Source organism: Achroia grisella, unplaced genomic scaffold (assembly GCF_030625045.1).
Source record: "Achroia grisella isolate CSIRO2021 unplaced genomic scaffold, CSIRO_AGI_Agris_v1 utg511, whole genome shotgun sequence".
NCBI lineage: Eukaryota > Metazoa > Arthropoda > Insecta > Lepidoptera > Pyralidae > Achroia > Achroia grisella.
This window is the reverse complement of record NW_026712905.1, coordinates 1,240,547-1,265,445: the sequence shown is the minus strand read 5'-3', so window position 1 is coordinate 1,265,445 and position 24,899 is coordinate 1,240,547. Positions and strand designations below refer to the sequence as shown.

At 34.3% G+C, this 24,899-nt stretch overlaps 3 protein-coding genes across 4 annotated transcripts in view; 1 reads left to right on the top strand and 2 right to left on the bottom strand.

The window, feature by feature from the left end:
* Positions 1-568: 568 nt before the first annotated feature.
* LOC131846494 (zinc finger protein 239-like) lies at positions 569-6,253 on the bottom strand. Its single transcript, XM_059195812.1, has 8 exons — positions 5,952-6,253; positions 5,573-5,876; positions 4,832-4,987; positions 4,260-4,407; positions 3,477-3,601; positions 3,068-3,187; positions 2,160-2,301; positions 569-1,401 (listed from the first exon to the last, which is right to left on the bottom strand). The coding sequence occupies exons 1-8, from the start codon at positions 6,078-6,080 to the stop codon at positions 975-977; spliced, it is 1,551 nt and encodes a 516-aa protein (XP_059051795.1). The 5' UTR covers positions 6,081-6,253; the 3' UTR covers positions 569-974.
* Positions 6,254-6,315: 62 nt separating this feature from the next.
* Positions 6,316-15,230, top strand: LOC131846412 (protein phosphatase methylesterase 1). The gene is made up of 10 exons (XM_059195697.1): positions 6,316-6,511; positions 6,934-7,135; positions 7,975-8,084; positions 8,670-8,827; positions 9,471-9,561; positions 10,982-11,047; positions 11,720-11,917; positions 12,668-12,825; positions 13,379-13,443; positions 13,693-15,230. The coding sequence occupies exons 1-10, from the start codon at positions 6,438-6,440 to the stop codon at positions 13,795-13,797; spliced, it is 1,227 nt and encodes a 408-aa protein (XP_059051680.1). The 5' UTR covers positions 6,316-6,437; the 3' UTR covers positions 13,798-15,230.
* Positions 15,231-16,896: 1,666 nt separating this feature from the next.
* The window catches only part of LOC131846393 (calcium uptake protein 3, mitochondrial), an 89,245-nt gene continuing 81,242 nt past the window's right edge, over positions 16,897-24,899 (bottom strand). For both annotated transcript variants that reach the window (XM_059195670.1, XM_059195671.1), the window contains 4 exons: positions 23,846-23,960; positions 21,462-21,689; positions 19,891-20,048; positions 16,897-19,639 (listed from right to left, as the gene is read on the bottom strand). In XM_059195670.1, coding sequence (XP_059051653.1) covers positions 19,568-19,639; positions 19,891-20,048; positions 21,462-21,689; positions 23,846-23,960 — 573 coding nt within the window. In that variant the 3' untranslated portion in view covers positions 16,897-19,567. The remainder of the gene's footprint in view (positions 19,640-19,890; positions 20,049-21,461; positions 21,690-23,845; positions 23,961-24,899) is intronic.

The following is a 24,899-nucleotide window of genomic DNA, read 5'->3' as shown; positions in this document are numbered from 1 at the left end:
ATGAGCATAAGGTCAGGTCAGTTAGCCAGTGACAAATTCACCATTATAAATCTTTTGTCTGTTTTACGAAAAATTAAATAAATGGTGTATGTCTAACTCTTATTGTACTTAAAAACGGCATAGGTGGTCTAGAGGTTCAGCACACCGCTTTTCTTCCGATGGGTTTGATTCCTCGTACTGTAAACATTTATATTCATGAGTATGATTGTTTGTATTGAACTGGGCGTTTTCTATTATAGTTGTCTAGTACTAATAACACAAGGTCTGCTTACCTTGGAACTAGATGGCGTTGTGTGAATAGTCCAGAGGTATTAATATTATTAAAAAGGCTTAGATAAGAATCGTTTCTTTTTCTATTAGGGTAAGGTATGAGTAAAAAACATTTAAATTTTGAAATAAGTAGATTCACAAATAGATTTACATATATCACAATTTACAAAACGAATAAATAATAATTTAATACCTTAGGTACTATAAATATCACATAATAGTAATTATTATTATGTGTTCACAATAAAAAACATTCCTTAAGTTTACCTGATTTGTGACAGATCTATATAATATCATAAGTGTTAAATTAGGCAATAAAACTAACATAGATAAATCTCATACTGAATAAAAGAAAAAAGATTTTACAAATAAATGAATAAAACATTTCATAAAAAAAACTAAAAATGAGATATTTCATTTTGAGTAAATTAATCACAAATACATGTATAAAATAGCATTAGATAAGTCTTAAAAATTGCTGTAAAGGCAACCTGAATTTGTAATATATTTAATTTGAATATGGGTTACCTGATCATATTATATGAAGATAATAATTTTGTTGTATAAAATAGATCAGGTATTAAAGTCTACGAGTATGTGTTACATATTCGAACTGTACTTAATTTTTATTGAGGTAGATATTTTAATTAGGACCCTACACAATATACGGTATCGAATCGTAAACTAAAATACATGGCACATCACTAGGACCCATTACATTTCTCTGTTACATTCAAAATGTGAGCATGAGTTAATTTATCCTCAATGTTTACATTATCGTTTTCTGAGATCTTTTGGATATTATTATCGACTACAGTCCAAAATTTATTACTACCGTTGTCTAATACCACTTTATAATGATCTGACGAAGGCACAGGAGCATTCGCTTTCAAATGGTCCCTTTTAAAATGGCGGCTTAAATGACTACACTGTGAGAATTTCCGTTCACATATTTTACACTGGTACTTCTTCTCGCCTGTGTGGACAGTCTTATGTTGTTTGAGAGCGGATGATGTATAAAATGATTTGCCACACTCGCATGAGTAGTCCCTCTGGCCTTTATGACGTTTCAAGTGAACACTGTATGCACTGCATGTAACGAAACCACGATTACATTCTTTACAATTGTATCTGAAATGAGAAAATAGAGCATTAATAAAGCTTTTATAATAATAACTCACCCGCCTCGGATTCGCACGGGTGTATATGTATTGTAGTATTGTAGATATCTTCCTTTCCAATTAATAATTAAAGTCTTATTCAGCATTAGTATTAACAATAATTTTCCTTACGCAACTTTACTTGTGATTTTCACTTAGCATTTATACTGTAGTATATATCTATCTAAAAACGGTATTAAAATCTAATCGAACAAACAGCAACGAACTTAAAGATAATAGTAATAATTTTTTTATTTTTCCTTTTAAGACTTTCAAGATTGTTATTCAAGGTCAATTGAATTAGGGTGGTGTTTCTATTCGATCTATTCTAACTGACTGACTGATCATCTGCTCCAACCCTAGATGAAGCTTGTGGCCTCGGGGCGAACGCCTTTGCCACGGCGTCATTTTACGGCGAAAAAGTATAAAATAAAATAATGTTACATAATTATTTTATTTTATACTTTTTCTACTTTTACAAAAGTGGAGCAATTCCATTGATGTGGTCTTTACAGCTTTTCCGGCCGTAAAACGGGGCACTTCAAACTACTTAAGATCAATTCCTGCCTGACAGATATGTCTATATACTGTCTCAGGGCAATAGGGGTTCTAACCTCGGCACAGGCCATTTTGATTTCGGTCCTCATTTAAATAGTGATAGGCAGGTTAGGGGAGAGTCTAAGGTATTGTATTTATGTAATATTCTTATTATTGTAAAAACATACTCACCTAATTTCCTTGTTATGAATCCGCTTATGAATAGACAGATTGCCGGAGGTGGCAAATGTCTTGGTGCAGAGGTTACATGAATATGGTTTCTCACCATTATGGATGCGTTGGTGCACCATTAAATCGGCTTTTATCGGGAAACCTGTAGTTTTAAAGATAATTAGAGATACATAGTGTAATGAATACAGAGTAAAACGGAAATAGCTATACAGAGAAATGTTTTATAAGAACTCAAATGTTTAAAATTTATATAATATATCCCAATAATCTGTAATGGTAACATCCGGCAATTCTTTTGTGGACTCCCGCGATGCAGTTTCACGCGGGGTCCCACAGCTGTGTAGTATTAATATAATAATAATATCCGTGTACAATTGACAAAACGTAACCTAGGCCCAAGGTAAGCAGAGATTGTGTTACGGATACTGGACAACTGGTATAAATACTTAGATATATATTTTTTGTAAATACATACAGAATATACATAGAAACAACCTAGACCTATATGTCTCGTGAATACAAATGTTTGTATCGTGCGAGGAATCGAATCCGCAACTGTCGGAAGTAAAGCGGTGTGCTAAATCGCTAGACTACCGAGGTCAATATTTAAGTGTCGTAATAACTAACTTCTTATAGTCATATATTCATGGGCTTTGAGAATATTCAAATCATATAAAGTGGAAAATAAAATCTGTGATAAAAAAAAATAGAATTTTAAAAGAAAGTGTAATCACATGTATCATACACGCAAGCACGCGCGAATAAGCTGTTTACTTTTTTTTGGACTTGTGATTTGTGATTGCGCGCTCGCTGACTTTCCCGCGCTAAATCGTGCGCGCTCTCAATAGCGCGTGAAAGAACGTCTTGTGTAAAGGCAGTATTTAGTAACAAGTAGGTGGTAAACATACCTTTTCCACAGTCCTGACAAAGGAATGGTTTATCACCATTGTGCCGTTTCATATGTATGGACAGTTGCGCGCTCTGAATGAAACTTTTGAAGCATATATCACAACTATATTGTTTTTCACCTGTAAATACACATAAATGCTGTTAACTGCATCTGTATCCGCGTATAAATTAGGTTATTTTAAAATTAAAATATATAATTATAAAATTAGGTAACTGCGAGTGAAATTCCCGTCAAAATCGGTCCGGCCATTTCAAATATTAGCAAAAACAAACAGACAGACAATTTTTAAATATATCTTTTTTATCTTTCCTAGGTGTGTATAATAAAGAATACTTCCATATGCATTCAGTGAAAAGCTGCAAATTTTAAATTACAAACAGACAAATGTTATTTATTTGTATAGATACCTGTATGTATCCGTACATGGTTGATGAGCCCCGTCCGACGGCTGAATCTCTTCGAGCAGAACTCACAGTGATAAGGTGTATCACCGCTGTGTACTTTTTTATGTTGAAACAAAGCACTGTGTCCTCTGTAAAAAAGAGTTTATTTATTATTTATGTTGTCTGGGTCTTACCTCTCTCTTTTGGTAAGAACAGGTAAATAAATACCTTTGTTTACCATAAAATTATTCATGCTAAGACCCGGTTAATAAAAGAAATAATGTATATTAAACACAAAGGTTATATCTCGGAATATGGTACTAGATTTTTTTTTTTTTAAGGACATAAAGTCTACTTATTAATGCGAAAAAAGGGTTGAAAGTTTGTATGAAAGTATCATCATTTATAAAGAAAGGAAGAATTTCTTATTTTTTAAATTTGTTGTTGTCATTTTTGAAAGTACAACGATGTAACTTTTTTTTCTTTGACTATTTGGGTTATGAAATATAATTTCTTTATATGTGTCATGATTATAGCCGGAAGGGCTGATTGCAGATAGAAAAGAATAGAATATAAAAAAAAATCGTGTCATTGTTTTATTTATTTCATTCATCAATAGTAGATTACCTTTGAATTTAGATATTATTACATCAAGGATTTTAATAAGCTATTTACAGTGTTTCACTGAACTGAAGCTTATTGAAGTATTTATATGTATGTATCTTAATATTTGTCTTAATAATAAACCTAAAAATTAAATATGCAAAGCTGGTAATAATAAAATCGATAAAACATTCTTTATCTTACCTAAATGTTGCGGGACATTCTGTGCATTTATACGGCCTCATGTCCGTATGGCAGATCTTGTGAGCCTTAAGATTACTCTTCGTGCTGAGGAACTTTCCGCAGATGTCGCATTGGTGTGGTTTCCGAGCATCTGATATACTCTCCGCATCTAGTAGGAACATAATTACTATCATAAAGTGCATATACATAGTTAAACACATACATTGAACTCAGATATTTTGTATGCAATGGACCATCCAAGTTGAAGCAGCTGTAGGAGCTCCACTCCAGTATACCAGAATGGTAGCCAGTAGGGAAGGTAGAAATAGTGAGTTCTTGTTGGGGAAGTGCATGGAAGTCAATTTGACATGATACATTGCTAGCAATGGTCCATCCATATTAATAACAATCTCCTTTCCCCTTATGTATGTATTGAGGAGGATCATCATAATTTTGTACAAATATGATGGGGGAAATTTCATAGTTAGTTCTTTATGTCCCTAAAAGCAAAATCAAGCTTTAATTTTTCTTCACATAACCATATGCATGCATATTCCTTCTAAAAATTAATAAAATCTCTACAAATAACGAACCTTTTTTCTTCCTTCCTCTTTTCTTTTTAGGTTTCTCTACTTCTTTCTCACAGTTCTGCTCTTGTTCTCCAGTATCAGGACTCTGTCTTAATTCCTGCAGTAGAGTATCATCATCTGCATCCCAGCAACTATCATTGACATGATTAAAATCTGGTTCTGGAAGTTAGAGTAATTGTTGCTTTAATATACATTTATACATACATCCTTTCAATTGTTCTGTCAAAATGACATTAATGCCCCATCTGTGACACCAATTACAGGACTTCTCACAAAACAGGTTAAAAAAAATATTGGATGTAGCATCAGAGTTCAATAATTGGGTCCTTCGCAGATGAGAAGATATAGATGTCATCATCATTGCCTTGCCTTTATCCTATTATTTAGTGCTGGTGCAGTATGTCATCCCCTTCCTGACCCCTATTGGACATCATATGAGCATACTCTTCTATTATACTTATTATCTTTCACACCATCTACACTTACTTTCTTCTACTTATTTTCTTTCATCCATTCATCTTATTTTGGTTGTCCTCTCCCTTTCCATTCTTTTATGTTCATGATGACATGATGTGTAATAATGGTTAAAAGGATTGACAGATTATAATAAAATTTTATATAAAGATAGTTTATGTTACAGCTACTTTATGTTTTATAGCTATTAAACTATAAATATTGGCTTCAAAGCATTAACATTAACTTATGAAAGACATACAAATGGCAGAATTGAAAGCCCACACTCACCTGTTTTAACATCATTATTGTCATCCTTATTCACATTAGATTTATTAGTGTTTGCAATGTCACTGTTAAGTTCGGTCAATTCAAATTTCACCTCAATCTTTATTTCTTCATCTTTCAATGCGTTGCCATCTGTTTCATCAGTATTATTTGGCAAAAATTTCTGAGCACTATCTTTTTTTGATAATATATGAATTTTTAATTCTTTCTCACTGTCCTCACATTGTTTATTGAATGCATACGATCTTTTCAGCTGCCTGCTACATTCTTTACATATTTGTCGGGGTAATCCATCTTTTTCGTGAGGCTATAAATACACCAGGAAACATTTATTACAATGGTGTTAGATTACATACAGATTTCAATCAAGTGTAATACTCACCTTTAATGTAGTACATTCAGATAGCATATCACTATAAAAAGTGTTCCTTTTACTAGAAAAACTAGTAAAAAGATCAACTGTTTGTTTGGATGAATCCAGACAAATACGACATATTTTGGAGAAGTCCATCGTAATTGGTAATTATAATTTTGTGTTTTTAATTCTAGATACTAGCAGTAATACATTAAAGTCTTCGTGCTCTTCCGTCTTTCATTTTAAAGCAATTTTCTCTTATTATAATACGTATAAAATAATATTATGAAGAAATGAAAACAAACTTTATGTTACACACAGTCAGTCAATTGTAGATATTTACGAATGTGTTCGCACTATCAATCTCTCAGTCAGTCTACTGTCAGTTGTCATTTCGGCAAAATATATGTGTTTGTATTTTGCTTGTTAGAATAATATTCTAAATTAAATAGAAAACAATAGGTTGAACCTATTTATGTTTTAATACCAGTGAGAAATAAAAAATTATTAAATATGTCTGCTCTACAGAAAAGTATATTGAGAAATAAATTACCGCCTAGGTGTCCTAGAACTTCGGGTATAACAAAGTGAGTTATAATTTAAATATTAATAAAATTTATGAAACTGCTATAAGATTATATTTATTCTCATTTTTATTTATTTGTAAATTTCTATTTATATTAAATGCTAAACATAATAATGTAGTTTCTAGTATTTTTAGTATAATGCTACGTGTGTTGATTTTCATATTTTAAACACGTCAAGTCCTACCAAAATGTAAGCATTACTATGATTGGAAGTAGATAATTGTAGAGATGTATGCATCTCTAGCATTATCTCCTTCAAGACGCAATAAAGTTCAATCAAGCTGATACTACCAGAGGATACCATTTCATTTCATTTTGACACCATTATCACAATCAATCGGGGAAAAAGGTTGCATTACATTGCAAGTAAAAATGATGATGATTTTCCTAATATCATGCTATGCACGCATGTTACTTCTTAGGTTGGCTCCATTCAGTGGGGGTCGCCGTAAGGACTACACTCCAGTATCATGGAAAAAGTATTTCGAGAGATATGTAGATGTGGATACAGAGGGAGGTGTATTCAGGGTGTACCTATCACCAGAACCTGACCATCCTGAAAGGCCGAGAATTATCACATTACATGGCGGTGGCTATTCAGGGTTAAGCTGGGCTCTGTTTACTGTGAGTATATATGTAATTTCATGTATTAAATTTTGTATTTAGAATAAAAATAGAATAGCAAAACTTTTGAATAGTTATCATATTTTTTTCATCCACCACACTTCTGTCTCATCACAAGTAGAATGAGCAAGAAACTTGCTTGTTGCTCTTTTTATTATACTAAAATAAGTTTTTTTTACACTATGACATTAGCAAATAAGCATATATAGTCCATATGATGGTAAATGGTTACCATAGCCAATGGATGCCTGAAACACCAGGGGTGTCAGTTTACAGACAAGCATATCTTATATTCAACAGTCAACTGTTAATTATGAATAGATATATATTTTATTGAATCATTAAATTACTTATTGTATTTATATTTTTCTGTTAATGGTAACCTATGATTTAGTTATTAATGTGCTATAAAACATTCTAACAATTTTTTTCATATGTTCATCTCAAATGAAAAAAAATTGTTAGCACAGCAATCTTGATTTGTTTGGTTATTTAGTCTAACTTTACATACAGATAGTCCTTACAGAGAACATTGGCATAATCATATATGGCTAATATCAACAAAAAGACTTTATTCCATCTTTCTATACTTGTTACTTTACTATTTATATTATATGTCCAACACTCATGCACTACTTTTGTACTATTGCCTGTTAATTACCAATGAAGTCATTTAGTCAAGTCAAGGTAGATTGGTTCGAAGAGATCTCCTTCAAATATAATCCTACCCTTGCAGACAATTGTTTTTAATATTCATGTACTACTTTAACAAGTGCAATAAAGAGTATATTGTTTCTGTTTTTCTAAAAAATGTTTCTAAAATATTTCTATTGTTATAGGAAGAAGTAACAAGTATGATCCACTGTCAGGTGATATCAATGGATATTAGAGGCCACGGTGAAACAAAAGCCAAGAATCCTGATGATTTAAGTATAGATACATTAGTCAGGTAAAACATATTAACAAACTGTTTTATATTATACATGTTTACTTCAGAATTCGTGAAAGAATTATGTATAAAGACGTGAAAGAATTATGTGTAGAATAAAATTGTTATACAGGTTGTTGCAAAAGTATAAAGTTGGAACTCTTGAGTTATAAACTCAGCATTAATTATAATAATATTACTAGCTGTTGGCATCTGCTTTTTTGAGATTAAAAGATGAACTATGCTTATTCTCTTGATGTAATCTACTTTTACATCAAAATTCATTACAGCCATTTAGGCATGAAGTAAAAACTTTCGCATTCATATTTTGTAAAAAAAATATATCAGTATACTCCTATGTGTAGTAAAAAAAGTTTTCTATGTCAGCTAGTAATGAGTTTACTCAACTCAAAACTTTAAAACTTTAGCACAAGAGGCCGAAATATCCTATGTTAATACATAGAACGGAAGCGGAAAGACACCATTATTTTTTTTATCACTGAGCCTACCATCCATTTTGCTAGATACTTCAGTTGAGAAGAACTGGCATGAAACTCAACTGGTATTGTTTTAATGTCATAAAGTAAATAATATAAACAATTCTAGAGATGTGGAACAAGTACTACAGAAGTTGTTTGGTGAAGACTTACCATTACTAATTCTACTGGGCCACTCGATGGGCGGTGCCGTTGCCGTCCGTGTCGCACATCTGCCGTCCTTACAACCGTGTGTACAGGGGCTCGCTGTCATCGACGTCGTTGAAGGTTATATATCATCATATTAATTAATTAATAAACTCAGGAGAACAACTATTATATAACTCAAAGGTGACTGACATAGTGATCTATCAAAGCACAGCCCAAACCACTGGACGGATCGGGCTGAAATTTGGCATGCAGGTAGATGTTATGACGTAGGCATCCGCTAAGAAAGGATTTTGATTAATTGTATTATAAGAAAGTATTTTGATAAAATAGGGAATGAAAGTTTGTATGAAACTTTGTCAATTTTAAACCGATCGGGCTGAGACTTTGCATACATAAACCTACTATGACGTAGGCATTCCCCAAAGGGGATAAATTAACGCGAGCGAAGCCGCGGGCAAAAGCTAGTCATATAAATACGTGAAGCAAAAACTTTGTACCCCTTTACGAAAATTACGCGGACGGAAGAGTATACAATTTCGTTACATTTTAGTTTGTATAGGGAAGGAGTACAGAATAATTCATTTAAATCAACAAAAACTACCATGTATTTGACACACATTGTCGGGCGTAATATGTTTTTCTTTTCCATTCGTCCCTGTTCGCAGTAATCTCGTTATTTACTCCCTTTCTTACTATATCATCTTTCACACAGTCCATGACATACATTTCATTTATGAACATAAAAAATAATATATTACAGGTACTGCAATGGAAGCATTAACTAGTATGCAAAGCTTCCTAAGAGGGAGGCCCACACATTTCAAGAGTATTGAACATGCAGTAGAGTGGTGGTGAGTATATTTAATACAATTATAGATTTAAAGTTACAAGCAGATAATATTTTTTTCAAAAATATATTTAATGACATCAAAACATACTTTTTTTTTTTTCGGACTACTCTAATGCTGTTGGCCGCAGCTGGTCTTTACAGCTTCACCGGACGTTTGGGGGGGGAGTGCATTTGGCACTCCAAACCCGCGGAAGGACTTATGGAGCGGCTGAAGGCCAGCTCCTGCCTGACGGATACGACTTTAGTCTTTAGAGGGCACCACTAGGGGTTCAAACCTCGGCTTAGGCCGTCGTAATTTCGATCCCCATTTGAATTGGACGGCGGATCGATCGGAGGGGCGCCCGGGGGCGCCGGTGTGGAGCGCCCGGACGAGCGCAGGCGCCTGGTTGATTGCGCGATATGGTGTGTTGGGGGTCGTCGTCTTCGCCGGCGAGGACGGTGTCGTGTGTGTGTATAAAAGTGTGGTCGGGGTGGAACGGGTGGGCCCGTAGGGAGATTTCCTGCCGTTATGGGGTCGTCGGGGTCAATGAGTGCGTGAGTGAGTGAGTCCTCGGTGCGTAGTCGACCGCACTGACTATAAGCTGGTTAGGATCAAAACAGACTGTGTGAATTGTCCTGATATATTATTATTAATATTATTAGGAAACATTATTAGTAATATATCAGGAAAATTCACAGCGCCATCTAGTTCTAAGCTAAGCAGAGTTTGTATTATTAGTATTAACGAACTGTTCATCATTGCCTTGCCTTTATCCTATTATTTGGGGTCGTCGCAGCATGTCATTCTCTTCCACTGCTCTCTATCGGTCGTCATATCTGAATCTTTCACACAATCCATCCATCTTTTCTTAGGGCGTCCCCTCCCTTTACATCCACCCACATTCATATTATACAGTATTATCGAACTGTTATAAATGATTAAATACATGTTTTTGTAAATACGCACATAAATAAATAGATATCTAGACCGATTCAAACAATCATACTCATGAATACAAGATTTGTACCGTGCGAGGTCTTCAATCCGCCACCGGTAAAGCGATATGTTAAAGCGGTTTTCTACTCACCGCTATTCACCCCTCATGTTACTGGCAGCTTGTCTACCATTCTTTTTATAAACTTTATATTTTTTATATGTCACTTTTGACCATATATTGTTTTGTTACTTCTTGCTGTGAGCCCTTTTGGGAAGAATACACATTTCTACTAGTATTTGGTTTTTATTAAAATAGTAGTTGTGTTCCCGCTCCAGTAACACCTCATATGATCCATTGTGGTTACCACGGGCGTCATGTGAGAATAAAAATAAAGAATATGCAGCCCCACCATTGTCTTACCTCTATAGCGGCGTGAATGAGAAGTTAAGTGTGGAAAAAGCAGTCATGATACCGTTAATATAATGTTCATTTCATATTTTTCAGTGTGAGAAGCGGTCAAGTTAGAAATGTTGACTCCGCGAGAGTGTCAATGCCTGGACAAATTGTAAAGTGAGTTAATTTTGATTTTCATTTATTTATTTACTAGCAGACCCGCGCGACTTCGTCGGCATATACACTTATTATTATATATCGCTAATGTATAAGCTAAGCTATGTTACTGTAAAATTTTATCAAAATCCGTTTAGTAAATTTTGCGTGAAAGAGTAACAAACGTCCATCCATACTCACAAACTTTCGCATTTATAAAATTAGCAAACTTTCAGGCTACTAGGCCCATATTATACTTTATAGACTAACATACATATGAATTAATGTAAAACTAATATATATATTTTTATATTGAAATTGTCTGTTTGGTCACGGCATTGACAACGGCAATCTGCCACGGTAGCGCCGACACACTACACCCTTCGGCCAGTATTTCTCCTTCATGAAGGTGGGATAATAATCTTATATCTAATGTAATGCTTACACACGCCACAGACTGTATAAAGTTGTCTGAGGGTACCTATGTCTCACCTACTTCTATTGTCAGTTTGTTATGTAAGCTGTGTTTTAGTTAAAGGGTTTGAAATATGGCAGTGAAATTATAGGATAAAGCGTTACATTGTAGTCTCCCAAGGAATGGTAACGCATGAGTGCTACTCTACCACGGGATGATGTAGTGTTTATGGGGACAGTGAACACACAAAATACTTTATCTATCTGTATTTGTTACAGCTGTCAAACAGGCGAGCTGGCAATCAACGAAGTAGATTCATATATACCGGACAGCAACGCTACAGGTCCCGAGCCCACTAGGCACACCACGCGGGCTGACTCCATCGCCGAGGAAGATGATGAGTGCAGTGAACCACCTTCTCCCAGTGATGAGTTCGTGCAACCAGCCGCTGTAGGGGACGGGAATACTACTATGAAGTTAGTATTATGTATTTTTATTTCTACAACAGCCAGGGCCGCACAGGCCGTTATTTTTATATATTGCATATAAAGGAGTAAAAATTCGTAAACCGCTTTATTTCAGAAAGGTTCGATTTTTATTTTGACGGCCTCGATGGTCTATAGCAGTAAATGCAACTTGCACAAAATATGACCATACCACCTAAGTCCAACTTTATTTTAGCTTTTCGGTAATAGGTATCACTTCGAAGTTAACTCCTTACATCTCCAATAGACTACTGCTATTGAATAAAAACAACATATGCATGATGACCAGGGCCCTCACAGGACACTGCAAATTAAACAAGCATATGGCAAACTTAGGCCTGTAAACAACAAATATCTGCAGATTCTGCCAAACTGAAGAGGAAACGCCACTACACATCCTATGTGGTTGTAACCCATATGCACTGATGAAGCATAAACGAAATATCTCCTTTGGAAAGTTTACACCAGGAGATAAAAACTATCGCTCCTAAGAATATCCTTCAATTCTTGTCCCTGACGGGTCTAGGCAGCGAACTTTGAAAAAGGGCGAGCACAATAGATCTATGTAGGTCGCAGTGCTACAAACATCTGATAATAGCCCAAACATCCCAATAAAAAAAAGAAAACTCCTTACATGCTCGTTTAGCATAAATATTTCAGTAGGGTGTAGTTTTTAAATTAATGAATTTCCAGCATTGGGCGACTACTACTTATTATTAATTGCACTAATATTTGGTACAGATACAAATGGCGGATTGACCTGTCAGGCACGGAGCGTCACTGGGCGGGCTGGTTCAGGGGACTATCAGCTGCTTTTCTGGCGGCTCCAGCTCCTCGTCTGCTGCTGCTCGCGGCTGTCGACGGGCTCGACACTGAGCTGGTGGTCGGACAAATGCAGGGTATGTCTTTGGGATTTTCTTAAGATCCGGCTGAGCTGAGAGAGAAACACAAGTGAAGGCGAGTGTTGACGTGCGTCGGCAAGGGATAAAATCTACACCCGGATCATAAATCCTGGGAACTGTTCGGAGTTTCCCTCTCTGCCACACTTTGGACCTGCGCGCACGGTGAATCCATGGAATGCTAAGAAGTTCCTCTTTCTTATGATGGAATGATGTTCATGCGTTACATCGTGTTAGCAAGTGGCATTGTTTCCGGACTTGGGACAATAACAGAATACACTGCTAGCAATAGAACCACTGGGGGGGGGGGGGGGGGGGGGGGGGATTATTAGTAACGGCAACCTGACATAGTACATTTTTAGAAATATACCATATCAGGTTGACGAGTTCCCCATGGAAACGATCTAATAAATATAAATTGTGATTTGCCCAGATAGGCTAACTGCGTTCAAGCTCATTTTATCGTTCTCCACTGGCGCCCCGCCAGCATAGATCGTTGACGCAAACAGGTATACCGTTACATTAGTATCGTAGAATATATTTATTTGTGCAGGTAAATTCCAAATGCAAGTTTTGACGAGATGCGGCCACGCGGTGCACGAAGACTCGCCGGGAGAGGTACGCTTAATGCTTACTCAGCTTTCACGGCACAAACATTTGTATTCATGAGTATGATTGTTTGTATCGGTCTGGGTGTTTACTATGTACAATATGTATGTAATTACGTAAAAAAATCTATGTATTTGTATCAGTTATCTAGTACTCATAACACAACTTGGATCTAGATGGCGCTGTGTGAATTGTCCTGGGGTTATTATTAATATATATAAAATATTTGTGTCATAAGAGAGTTGGTTGTGTTGGTAGGTGGCGCGCGTGGTGGCGACGTTCGCGCTTCGCCACAGACTCACCACGACCACAGAGCACGGCGAGGACATGCATATCACCGGCGTCTCTATACCCGGATGCTGAACACTCACTCATTCCTTATCTCATTCTTTAACCCACTTGTTTGACAAATGGATTTAGCCGGGTCTACTATTGTCTGATTTTTTATCTGTTTAGAACATCCGGTATGTTTGTTTAGCTACCGAATTTGTTGAGATTATTATTAATTATACACCGATTTCAATTTGACGTATCTGTATTTCAGACAGCCAAAATCTTTACAAAAAAATTAGAGCGCCATCTATCTTGATCTTTCTGTATTTTTATTAAATGCATCAATTTTACAACAGGTACATTCATTTTATCGAATTAGGTGTTATTTTACGAATGGCCATTTCGTTGCTAAATGGAATTATATTATTTGTTTAATTCCGCTACCACCAGCATGTGTGAGACCATAAGTATTCAGTGCGGAAACCTGACCACTAATTTAATATTAAATCTTCAAATTAGACCCGTTAACTGGATAGAAAGTTCGAGTTTTCTAATGACATATTTAATTAGTAAACCTGGCATGTTTTTTAACCTAATAATTTTTACATAGTGTAGAATGAAGTCTCTTTCGCTGTCTGTTAGCTTAGTTATTTTAAACTACTCAATGAAATTTTAATACAGTTTTAGCAATAGATAGAGTGATTCAAGAGGAAGGTTTATATGTATAATATATGTTCACCCATGTGAAGCCGGGGCGGGTAGCTATTTGTGTATAAAACGAACAAATAGAATATGTTTTTTATGTTAACAATAAAAAAATACTTAAACAATCTCATCATATTAAGGGGCTTATTACACTGTCACAATTATAGGATCCTTATATAGAATAAAGATACTGTGTGGATACAAAGTGATCTCACTAGAATATTACTATAGTAAAAATGACGAGTATTGGGTCATTAGCTTAATAAATTCATAATCTAGATATGATAGTGTATAATCCCCTTAAAAATTAATGTTTACTGTAGCATCTCCCATACAATAAATAGTAGATAAATATCAACAATTTCATATATGTGTACATATTTTTGTAGATGTTTAGACATAATATTGTGTTGTTCTTATATCCGGCAAACTTGAGTATTATTGAATTGAATATGTACCATAAATAGTTAGTATAATTAGCTATATATTTATTTACATTAAAACTGTTAAGTCTTCTAAAGAAATATTAATGTTCTGTGGATGTAACACGTCAAGAGAATGTTGCATATTTTATTTGTACTAATAATTTTCAGTACTATAAAAATGTAGCGGATAATAAATTAGTAAACAGTATCCATGTTTTTAACTCATTATTTTTAGATCTTTATTTCCGTCCGAGGCGCAAATTGTCAATAGAAATTAATTTCTTACTTTAAACTACTAGATTTATTCTCGATTAGCTAATAAAAAGCAATTGTACAATGAGATCGTTATTTATTTATTAGTAATATAATGAGCACTTATAAATACAGTAGTTTAAACTGACATCCTATTTTCATTCATTACCACAATTAGCAGTTATTAAAAAAATATGAGAGATTTTGCTGTGAACGCAGTTGTAAAATAATAAAAAAAAAAATGTGTGAACGCAGTTATGTGATAAAAAAAATTACCCATAATTCTTCTTATTCCATACGCTCTTGACAGAAAGGTCATTATGTAGTGGAGTGAGAGGCAGATGTCATCCGCCTTTTGAGAGCTTGCTATTTCCCCCTACTGGCTGCCATCCTGGTACACTTGTGGAGTGGACCATTTTTTTTTTATTGGATTGTTTGGGCTATTGTCAGATGTGTAGCACCTGTAGCACTGCGACCTATATAGATCTATTGTGCTCGCCCTTTTCAGAGTTCGCTACCTAGACCCGTCAGGGACAAGAATTGAAGGATATTCTTAGGAGCGATCGTTTTTATCTCCTCGGGAAAGAGTGTACCATAATAATACATATAATAGATATAGAAACCGTCAACCAGAAAGGGTAACATTGGTTGAAATCGAGTCTTCATTAAAAACAAAACGCCGCAGGGGGGCAAAGATTATTAGTAATGTGGATAAATAACCGCATTGCTAGCAAAGTGCCACGTCAGGTTGGCCTCCACACGTTTCCCCCTTGAAACCATCCTGTTACATTCCTTATGAATTTGCCACGATGGGCTAACTGACCTGACCTCATGTTCATCTTCCACTGGTGCCCCGCCAACGTATACCGTTAGCGCTGGCGGGTGCACCATTCGATTATCATCCATTATATAAAGAAAAAAGTACACAGCAGAATTTGCTCATATAAAAGCATTTTAAACAAGAAATCTGTATAAAATTATGTTAATTGAAGTACATATGTTACACATATACACTTCATGTTTTTTCTAATGTATTTTCTTTTAAAAGTGACGATATATACAATATATTTGGAACGTTTTCATATACGTAGACAAGGAATTTAGGTAGGCTACTAAAACAGTTTTAAATTAAAACAAGTATTTAATTTAATATTTATTAAATTAATCAAGATGAATGATTCTATCATATAAACAATACTACGAGTCCTTGGTAACTGTAAAGCAACAAATTACATTTGTACGCTTAGTAAAATGACTAGCAAACATTTAAGTAACGATTACATAACGATAATATAACAGATCATATATTATAATTGATTATAACGGTTCCGAATTATTTAACGATGTTAATAACAACTCTGAACAACTTTAAAATTGGTTTTTATTACTCATTTAAGAGTTGCAGATGCGTATAAAATGATAGAAATAGAAATAATCTTTATTTAAATAAACTCAATATAATCATTTTTTTTAAGTCATATTTTCTTGATTCTACAACTCATGTGAAACGCAGACTTTAACACAAAAAGAATGTACAAGAAAATTGCGTATTGATCTTTTACATAAATGATATGATATGAGTTGATGGTTAGCAAATGCAATTGTTAAATGGTCCCTACATAACTGAAAAATTGTAGATTACACGGTTCAGGCTAATAATATAATTTAGGCCCAGATAAAAGACTTAATTACTAATTTGACCATAGAATGTGTTAGTGTGGCTATAAAAATAGAATAGTCTATTCTATTCTATTTTTATAGCCACAGCGTATTTTTCCCGTCTTTACATATATTTATATAGCATATATATTTCAGCATACAATTATTACTAGTTAGCGTGCACAGATTTTCGTATATTTGGATTTAAGTTATATTAAATATTACCTTAGACTTCACTTCGTTTACTTTCTTAAACAATATATAACAATATATATATTAATAGACTATGTCTTTCCTCGTGATAGACTCTACTTTTACGTGAAATTTCATTAAGATCTATTAAGCCATTTAGTCTTAAAACGTTAGCGAACAAATATATACTTTCGCTTAAAATATTAGTATAGATTTTGAATGCACATTAACCAATAATATTGTACTTTGTTAAAAATATACAAAAATTGTTAGTAGGTTTGATCATCACTAATAATGGTATAGGCTACCTATAATTGTTACTCTTTTACTTATTAAAATCTACTAAATACAAACTCAAGTCGGACACTAAAAATAATAACACTGCAACATTTGTATTAATCACACAAGATTAATAAGAATTAGGATATTACACATTTGGCCCTAAATAACATTAGATTTAACACAGATCTTTTAGGAGATCGTAAACAAGCACAGTAGATTAGTAGTACAGTCGATTTTCAAAAAGACATTAAATTCGCAACAAGGTCGTCAATAATATGTTGAACGGGCAAATTCCAATTTAACCTTAACATTAATATAGATTTTTTTATATTATCGGCTATAAACTTGTGTACCAGATGATAATTTCAACTATTTTACACCTTATTATTCAGTATGAAGTCAAAACATTTATTAAAGAATGAAAAGATTACAAAGTATGCTAACAAATTGTGCATATTATGTGAAGCTGACTGTACTTATATTATACTCTTAATACATATTATTTCTATAATGATAAAAATCACAATCGCGATAAATTAAGGCCTCATTACACTAACAATAAAGACTAGATCTTATTTAGTGACGGCCCACCTGATGGTAAGCTATAACCGACTGTACCTATTAGGTACATGAGCAGCATTATGCACATCACATTATCACGCGATATCCATGATACCACTCATAAGTTGCTATTCCACGGAACTATGATTTCATACCTCCCATACTGCAATTTTACTGCCAAATTGCATCTTATAACCGAAAGACAGCTTACAAAGCAAGTTGCTTGGCGGCTGAAATAGGTGAGACTGAGGTACCCCACACAGACTTTTTACAGTCTTCCCTCTGGGATTCTTTATTAACTCCAATATAATGTAAAGAGGCCTTTACAAGCTCAACATTAATAGCGTATTAATAAATAAACAACCATAAAAATCTCACTATTTGTACATTAAATCTTATATCTAATAAACTAAAGTTGTTAATATATAACTTGTTAGTAAAATCTTGAAAATAAAAAAAAATCGAAAACTTTGTTAGTAAATAGAAAGCAATAAAAATAATGTATATTAAAACAAAATTAATGAGCACCATTTTAAGTATATTTTTTACGGTTCTATGATCACATTCACAATGAAGAATGGATAAGAATTAAAAATTTTTGAAATTTTAATAATGGAAGATCCTGGGAAGTGGCAAGGGCTCCACTGAGAGGGTAGCCCTTAAATTATGAATGAATGAATGTGAAATTTTAAAAGATTTTCTGTGCAGAAAAATTCCAAATAGCACTTAATCAACAAGTTAAATATAGAGTTATAAATAACAAGTTACAATAAAATTGTCTATGCTACTTACTCATTCACGTTCGTCTAGTTCACAATAGGTATTAAAAATTCACGTCTATGTGAAACGTTAACGAATGTTTTTTTTTATTATTAATATGTAACGAAGTATTAGGCATAATAACATATAAAATATACATTGAGCCAACATAGTAAATATAGTATTTTAAATAAATAATATTAACATTTAAATACTCAAATACATAAACAATTGTATCATATGTTATGTGGACACAATTACCTTAAGAAATTATACTTCAGTAACGATTCAGATCTGCAATCCAATATTTATTTATTTTAGGAAGATCATATTAAATTGTCACATGCCAATTAATAAAATAAATACCAAATAGAAATCTGTATACTTTTTCACAGATCACAGAGTTTTTTTTTTAATTTATACAACTTTGGTTTTGCGCCATAAAGCAATTACAGAATCAGTAAAAATGTTACAAGAATCTGATCTTGTGGTATTATATTTATTTGTGATTGTATGTGATTGTGATGATTTGACAGTTGCAGTCTGAATTGTTGGTGTAACTGTCAAATAGCCCAGTTCTTTAGTATCACTAGGCTCTATTCACTAGAAACAAAATATTTTTCACTTGGAACTATGATACCATTTTTTTTTATTTTAGCGCGGTATATATGCAAGTAATTGGTATGTACTCCAGTATGTTCTACAGTTTCGTCCTGCTATGAAAGCTCGCATAAGAGTGAATTAAGTGAAATTGTACATACTTTTATTTTTAATTTTCTCATAGGTTTGGAAACAAGCCGTTCTAAAAAAGTAGGTTGGTACTTATATAGGGGCGGTACCGATTCTTATAAACTGTAATGTTTTAATTACTATAAGTTTATCACGATATACAACACTGCATAAACATAAAAATAATGTTAATACATATAGTACATTTGAAGTAATTACCATACTATGAATTTTTAAAATAAAAATTATCTATTCTTTATAATACGCATATTAGATTTGGCGATGGACAACCTTATTTATACGGCGCTCTTCATTTCTTGTTTCACGCACGATTTGAACGCCTCCCAGCCTTCGTTTTTTGCGTATGACTGCAAGTAAAATGAAATAACATATTATTTACTTATTTTTATAGTATACGGGTAAGTGTTTGAGGCTTACCATTTAATTCGAACTGACACTTATATTTTATATCGATTGGGTCTCAATTATTAATCTTATTTGCCTCAATACAAATGTTGCTTGCGCGTTACAGTTTACCATCACGTGGGCCGCATGTTTGCCATTCCAATTATATAAATCTCTATTGACCCTTCATTAATATTGCCATCTGATTTCATACCTTGAAGCCCCTGTGCAGCCTGTCCTTCATGATGGCGATGAACTCCTTATAGCTGAGTAGACCGTCTCCATCCGCGTCGAATATAGCGAATACCGTGGTCACCAGGTGCTCCGACTGGGAGATACCTGTGCAGATCTTTACAGCGCGGTGGAATTCATCTGAAAAAAAAAAAAGAATCATCACAACAATTATCTATTAAAGTTTTTACGACCTCCGTGGTCTAGCGGTTTAGCACACCGCCTTACTTCCGATGGTTGCAGGTTCGATTCCTCGCACGGTACAAATATTTGTATTCATGAATATGATTGTTTGGGTGTTTTCTATTTGTAATATGTAAGTATTTGCGAAAAAATATATATATATGTATTTATATTACTTGTCTAGTACTAGTAATACAAGCTCTAGCTAGCTTAACTCGGGTCTAGATGGTGCTGTGTGAATTGTCCTAAGATTAATTTAATTATTATTAAAGTTTATTAAGGGTCGGCAACGCGTACATGAGACCGCTGGTCTCAGGTGTCCAGGCTACGGTAACCGTTTACATCAGATGGGCCGTATGCTTCTTACGGCAATCGTATTAAAAAAAAAATCTTTTTGAATCAACATATTTCAGGTGTTTACGTTTTCCATTTCCTTAATTAATTAATGTATTTAAATTATTTAGTTTTTTTAAAGTATACGAGTTTTATAAATTATCAATAACTCTATGGTTATATCTTAGCTCTTTATATTTATTTATTCTTCATTTTGCAATATCAAATAATTATTAAAAGGCGCTAAAGCAGTCACGATTGATGAACGCGGGAGCTGGCGGCGCGCTCGCTATTTCTCTCTCTTTCTGTGTCTACATATACATACCATATTCATTCATGCGTGAAAGAGAGCAAAGTGAAAAAGAGTGTAAACTGATGAAGATATTCCGTGGATTATATCAGCGAATATAATTTAATACTTGCCGACTGAGAAAATGATAGCAGATATCTTGACGAAATGTATATCGGGTCCGAAGTTAAGGTAGTTGTGACTCAAATATTACAAAATTATTCTGTTATGAGGCGGCATAGATCCAATTGTAATTAATTATACGTTTTAACAGACTTAATTTTGGATATATTTTTTGCTACTATTGTTTACTTTTCTGTGTATCATTACATAATATAAAACAAAGTCGCCGTCGCTGTCTGTCCGTCCCTATGTATGCTTCTTTCAATCTTTAAAACTACGCAATGGATTTTGAAGCGGTTTTTTTAAATAGATAGAGTGATTCAAACGGAAGGTGATGATATATAATACATGTACACTCGTGCGAAGCCGGGGCGAGTAGCTAGTTGTTTTATATTATGTATGTTATGTAAATGTAGAGATGTATCTTAAATGTAATGGATTAAGGGATCGTATTAGGCACATTGATTTAAGAAGAAAAATTATAATCCATTCATTTAAAATAAGTAATCATGTTGCTAAATAACAGATGTAACGTGCTGTGATCAAAACGAGATTAAATTATATTCGCTGCTATAATCCACTGAATATCTCTATCAGCTACACCTTTATAACGAATCTACACGCACCTTTAGATATAGGATGGTCGGCGAGCGTGTACATCCTCATTGCGATTGTGAAATCCTCTAGATTGTTGAGGAACTGGCAGAACGTCTTGAACTCGTCGAAGGTGATGCCCCTCTCATCCTTGACTCGGTCCAGCAGTCGGTCCAGATACATATCGTATTCATCTGTATCGAGGTACGTATACCGCAGCAATATCTTCGCGAAATCCACCTCCGATATGGTTTCATGACCTGAAAGATTTCCCAGCATATGATATTAAATTAATGTTAATAAACTAAATAATGTAAAACATTAACTTGAACAGACAAGTTCAGGATTGAATATCATAGAATAGAAAAGGTATGAGAAGAAAGAGATGAAGAGAAGAAAAGAACTCTATTATTTAGAGTAGAATACAGTATAGTAAAGTGTAATAGAATAATCTTTATTCAAATTGAGTTTTAATCTACCGCTCATTCGGAAAGATGGCTCATCACAAGAAGAACAACAGCGAAACTTGCGTGTTGCTCTTTTATATGATTGTTGTAATTTTACAATTTAAGTTACAATGTGTAAACAAATAAACTAATTATAACTATAACCAGAATATCAGTTTTAGTGTTTAGAGTAGGTCAGTCAAACAAGCAGCACTCGTTCACGAGTATGACTTATAAGGCAGCCATGACTGTTGATGGCTGACATACACCTTGCACGCCCACAGAATGTCATGTGTCTTTACAAAATAAGAGATATAGGGAAAGGGATTGTTAGTAATGTGGACTGATGATCCCATTACTAGCAATGTACCATGTCAGGTTGACCTCCACGCGGTTCCCTCTGGAAATCATTGTGACAAATTCCTGGTGAATTTGTCACGATGGACTAACTAATCTGACCTCATGTTCATCTTATCATCCGCCAGAGTAAACCGTTAGCGCAGGCGGGTGCACCATTCCATTATCATACATAAAAAAAATGGCAGGTTGACCTCCACGCGGTCCCCCTGGAAACTATCATGATAACTCCTGGTGTATTTGTCACGATTGGAGTTAGTCCAGTTTGTGTTGACCTCAGTCTTCCTACCATGGTGAATGTGTGTGCTAGTGCACGCGCCTGCGCTAACGGTTTACGCTGGCGGGGCACCAGTGGGGGATGATAGGATGAGCATTCAGGTCAGGTAGCCCATCTTGGTAAACTAAGAATTTAACAGGATCGTTTACGTCAGCCCATAGTGGTATCATCAAGAATTTATCACGATGGTTTCCAGGGGGGACTATGTGGCGGACAAACTGACATGCTACTTGGCTAGCAATGAAATTATTAATCCACATCACTAACAATCTTCCCTTTTAAGGTTTATTATTAGTTATTTTATTTAAATAAAAAAATCCCATAAACAAGTTTATTGCTTAATGTCAAAATTGAGGTACCTTTTATCTAAGTGGGTTTAATACTTCCTGGGATGCTTGGCGTATCTATTGGTCCAGTGACAGAAGAGGTCAAATTTATTAGTTACTTGCATTTTACGATTGTGATAACAAAATGCAAACGTGACTATTAAGTACCTAATATAATATTTTTTTAACTGACTTTAAAATTGCCTAATTTTTCTTTTATAATGAGGATGGGTTGCGCTTTAAAATAAAAGAAATACGGTACGTGCTATCGACTATCAATACCGACGGCCTCGGTGGTCTAGCTGTTTTGCACACCGCTTTACTTCTGATGGTTGCGGATTAGATTCCTCGCAGAATGCAAACATTTGTATTCATGGGTATGATTGTTTATATCGATCTGAGTGTATTCTATGTATACTACATATATTAGGATATATAAAAAAAAATCTAAGTATTTATATCAGTTGTCCACACCCATAACATAAGCTCTGCTTACCAGACTAGATTGCTCATTTTGAACTATGAGTAAACAAATGATATAAAGAGTTAAATCGTCTATTGTCTATCGTGATATGGACATGTAATGCGTAGGAATGAAGACCATATCCTAAGAACGATGTTACATATGAATGTGGATGGTTATAAGGGTGTAGAGGAAGACCGAAATTTAGATGGATGGACTGTGTGAAAGATGTTATGGTCAGAAGTTATTAAGTTTTAGATTACTTAACATATATAATGGAAAAAAAAACATATTACGCCGACTCCAAATAAATGGGACACATTTAAAAGCAGATGATGATGCGTTGATATAGAAATACCTACTTAAATATATTTTTTCTAAACCAATAATACACAGAAAAAACCAAAACTGTATTGCACAAGAATCGAACCGACGACCATAGGAAGTATAGCGGTGTGGTGTTACACTACCATCATCATCTTCTTCCTTATGCCTTGGGGTCGGCTGACTGCCGGCACCGAGGCTGCCAAATATATTTTATTATTACCTTTGGCAAATTCTTGAAACTCCAACTCGAGTACTTCGGTCTGCAAGTTTTCCATGAACTGCTTGAAGCCCTCGAACTTAAGGTCGTTCGTGCCTTTTTTTCCAAAGAAGTGAACCTGAAGTGAACAATAAAAAAATAAAGTTCTTCACCTCAGGTTACCTGCCCTAAATTATTAAAAAATATTCCCCGTCCAATTCAAACTCAATCAAAATTACGACGGCCGGTGCCTAGGTTCGGACTCCTAGCGGTGTCCTCAGAATAAACTCGTATCCGTCAGGTGGGAGTTGGCCTTTAGCTACTCTCATAAGTCCTTCCGCGGGTTTGGAGTGCCATCTCAGCACTCGCCCCGTATCGTCTGGTGAAGCTGTAAACGCCAGCTGCGGCCAACAGCATTAGAGTAGTACGAAAAAAAGTTGCGTAATGTATGCATTTTAAATTGAATCGTATAAATAAAGGAAATATAATATAATAAATTAGATATATTTTTTAAAATTTCTAAAGAGTGGAATCTCCTCTTTTTAAGCATAAAAATGCCTGTGCTACAGGTATTTTTATGCTTAAAAAGAGGCGTCTAAAATCGTATAAAATTTTGTAAAATTTGTGTTACCTAAATAAAGAATTTTTAACTTTAACGGTCCGGCACATCACTAATATATATACTATATGTATGTATATAAATATTGGATTTTTTGGCACTATGTAGGTATTATTGGAGTAATATAGTATTATTCCATCACTTTTATTTTATTGTTCTTACAAGGTGCGATAACCTAAGGGCCCTTTGATGATATTTCGGTGCCGAAGTGCATAATATTACGCAACTTACGAGTGGAACGAAATCGTAAAAAGTGTGTATTTTAATAAAAAATATTTTATTCTATTTATAGCATTACGGAATAGCGATTTATATATTTGTTTGTTGTGTGGATGAGTTTTCTGTGTACATTATGTATGTGTATTTACAAAAAAATCTATGTACTTTATCAGTTGTCTACTGCCCATCACACAAGCTCTGCTTACCGTGGGACTAGATGGCGCTGTGTTAATTGTCCAG